The 3,457-nt window shown below is 36.1% G+C and overlaps 1 protein-coding gene across 1 annotated transcript; it reads right to left on the bottom strand.

Moving 5' to 3' along the window:
* Positions 1 to 495: 495 nt before the first annotated feature.
* LOC146306141 (immunoglobulin kappa light chain-like) lies at positions 496 to 2,659 on the bottom strand. Its single transcript, XM_084711838.1, has 5 exons — positions 2,547 to 2,659; positions 1,729 to 2,430; positions 1,455 to 1,580; positions 826 to 869; positions 496 to 721 (listed from the first exon to the last, which is right to left on the bottom strand). Exons 1-5 carry the CDS (start codon positions 2,599 to 2,601, stop codon positions 602 to 604), a joined length of 1,047 nt encoding a protein of 348 aa, XP_084567964.1. The 5' UTR covers positions 2,602 to 2,659; the 3' UTR covers positions 496 to 601.
* Between the last annotated feature and the right edge of the window lie 798 nt (positions 2,660 to 3,457).

The raw sequence follows: 3,457 nt of genomic DNA, 5'->3' as shown, positions 1-3,457 counted from the left end.
GCTGTAAAAAAAAAGACTGTTCTGTTTGTATGCTGCATATCTATTTCCACACTAAATGATGACAACAGAAGAATCAGATGAGTTTTTGTGGCAGTTTTAGCTCCAATGCAGATTCAGTCTACAAAGGCAGGAAACAGTCTCACACTGAACCTTTGTAATCTGTGGAGTAGTGTTCAAATAATAAAACTTAGTTGTCTGAGCCTTCATTTGAATGTGTAAGTAAACTAATTTAAACTGAGGATTGCATTGCCACTTCACATATTGAACTATACGTTGCCATTTGAATAAAGAGATAAAAAAAATGCCGCACAAAATGCTTCCATAGTTTGCCTCTTAGATTGTTTGCGGTCACATCAACTGAGCACGACTTGTTGGTTTATTTATTTATTATTACAATAAGAGAACAATATTCTAGATGACTGATAAATCAACAGAGCAGAGTCATTTTACAAAGTACAGAAGAAGCACAGCTAACAGGTAACATTTCTATAACATTCCTGGATCGTTCCTTCCAGGTTTCCATTGTGATTAAGATCACACAAAGACACAGCAATAAAGTAATGTTGTGTTACACAGAGACAAAGATGAAACATGTTCAGTTTTATTGTTTTACACCAGAGTACACACAATGATCCTCTGTGTCGTCCCTCTTTCTTCTTGATCTGCTGGTCTTGTTTACCCTCAAAGCAGCGTAATGGAGATGATCCTCATTTGTGTCACCCTAACAATGAAATATTAAACAGCAAATCACAACGTGTACACAACAGAAATGTAAAGAAATTTGACAGAAAAAAAAAAGTTTGAATGGTAATATATAGATAATACCTCTGCATTCGCTGTGGAGGAAGCTGGAAATCTTGTACAAGATTCTGGAAAAAAAACAACCTGATGTTTGTTCTGTTCTTAATGTCATAAAATTTGAGAACAACATAACTTTTTGTGCATAATGTCGTAATTTATTACATCTTAGCTGGGTGAAACAAAATCATCAAAAATGTAAAAACTAGAGGCAAGATAAGTTCTAATCAGAGTTTATCAAAACTAGTTATTAAAAAAAAGAGTAAATCAAGCAGTGCTCTGTCGTACAATTAAAAACTAATATCGGACATAAACCAAAGTTAACTACAGTTCAGTGCAGAGACGTTTCCTTAACCAGATTAAAATAAATAAAATTATTTGTCATTTCTGTCAGGACTAGACATGAAACTTGCATCTCATCATTTAATCTGATTTAAAATTAATAATCATTTGATGCAACCCAGCTTTACTGTTGCCTCTGTCATACAGCCGCTCAAAAACCAGACCCAAAGTAACGCTTGAATTTGATGATGATTTTAACATAGTATCCAGTCAAGTTATGCACACAGAGTTTTTACATTATTGGTTCAGAAATGTAATTATATTATTGACTTTTGTTACATTAACAATGTAAATATATTCAGCAAATCATTTACCTGTACATTGGCAGCTGTTTCTCTTACTGATAATGAACAGTAAGAGAGCCAATAAAACAACCAGGATGGTGGTGAATGTCAAAGCTCCACTCAAGAAATACACCAAGACAAGAGAGTCTTCATCATCTGCAGAAAGACGGACAGCAGGAGACATGAGAGAAGAGATCTTCTTACTTTGTTTTCAACTCATGTTCAGTTAAGGAGTAGCCTTCATCTAAGTTTTTAGTATTATGCTTAAAACAATTAAGACATTCTGTGCTAGAAAATGACTTACCTTCAGAGTCCAGCTTAGTCCCGTTTCCAAACAGTATGTGTCCACATGAGGCAACAGCACAGTAGTAGGTCCCAGCATGAGAAAGATCCAGGTTCTTCATTTGCAAGTTGTAGACACAGGTGTGTGTTTGTGTGTCAGGTTTCCTCTCACATGAATCATTCCTGCCTCCATGGGTGTAAATGAGTCCTGGATGAGATTCTTCAGAGTTTTTGAACCAGTAAACACTGTGTTCTCCATCACAGGTCCCAGTGTGTACTGTACAGTTCAGAGTCACAGAGTCTCCTGGCTGGACGCTCTCAGATTCTGACTGATGGACCAAAGCTGGGACGTTCAAACCTGAACCCTTTACGCTGACAAAAGTGCCGTTTGCAAATTCAAACGTTACTGCAAAGCTAACTGCGCAGTAATAAGTAGCAGAGTCTGAAATTTGTAAGTCTGAGATCTTCAAGTGGTTTTTACCAGTTTCAGCATCCAGTGTGAAGCGTGGATTGTTCTTGAATTCATCAAAAAATGCAACATTTTTATTAGATGCATAGACTGTAGAGATGAGTCTCGGTTTTTCTCCCAGATCTTGTTTATACCAGTGATACTTTGCTATCACATCACTTTCATAGAAACATCGCAAAGTTACGTCGTCACCAACATCAGCTGATATAAAACTTCTTTCTTGACTGACTGATGAGGACAGACTAGTTGTTGGACCTGAAGTGACAAGAGAGACAAAGCAAATACAGTTAGAATACAATTACAATCAGTGACACTAAGAGTGACCGTACACTTGAAAATACACAAATTTGATAGATAAAAGCACAACTCACCTATTTTTTGCAAGAAGAAATAAGTCAGATAGAAAACAAACTTTGGAGATGTCATCGTGTTCGACTGTCTCACTTGAGTGACGAGAATCTTGATCTTTTCTTCTCTCTTCACAGTTAAGACTGTCTTTGATTGGCCAGCCTGACGTGACACTGTATGTGATGTTAAGGAAATGACATCACATTCTCATTGCTGCTTGTAGTGTCACCTTTGTTTCTTGCTAAACTTTACATGGTTTGCAAATCTGTCAACAATAGCAGGAGCTTTAATATGACCAGTCCTCACTAATGTAACACCAAACTGATTGTCTTTATTAGTGTTCCCTGTCTTAAATTGAGCAGAAACTCACTTTGTTTGAAATTTAAGTGTTTCCCACACATGATTTTTTTGTGGCAGCCCATCACAATATCAGCATCAGTTGTCAAATATTAATTTTCTATTTTTGGAGGTGTGCACCTCTCTGTTTTATCTAGAAGGGATCCCTTGGTTTGCAAAACTCTTGAAAGATTTGTACTTGTTTCAGATAAAATTATCAGGTCCAAGGCTCCCTTACTTGGGAACCACTGAAAAGTTTAAAAGTGTTTGAACTGTAAATTTCTCATTGATATTTTACTGGATTCATACTGGATTCATTTTACTGGATTCATACTCACATATGATTGATTTGTGTTTTTTATATGAATAAAAGTGAACCATTCTCTCCTATCAGTTTGCTTATTTTCACCACACTAACAGAAAACATTGATGATTTATACACACTACTCAGTTACACGAGTGAACACATCCTGCTTGAACCCACACATATAAAAATTACAAAAAGTGCAGACAGTCATTAATATGCACAAGTCCAAACCTTACAAGACAGATCGTCTTTTGACTGCCAACCACATGGAAACTATAAAAAGATTAAAAT

The sequence above is a fragment of the Lutjanus erythropterus genome, chromosome 23, assembly GCF_056507025.1.
Source record: "Lutjanus erythropterus isolate fLutEry1 chromosome 23, fLutEry1.hap2, whole genome shotgun sequence".
In the NCBI taxonomy this organism is placed as follows: Eukaryota; Metazoa; Chordata; class Actinopteri; order Lutjaniformes; family Lutjanidae; genus Lutjanus; species Lutjanus erythropterus.
Note: the sequence above shows the minus strand (reverse complement) of the source record. Positions and strands in the feature narration are given on the sequence as shown.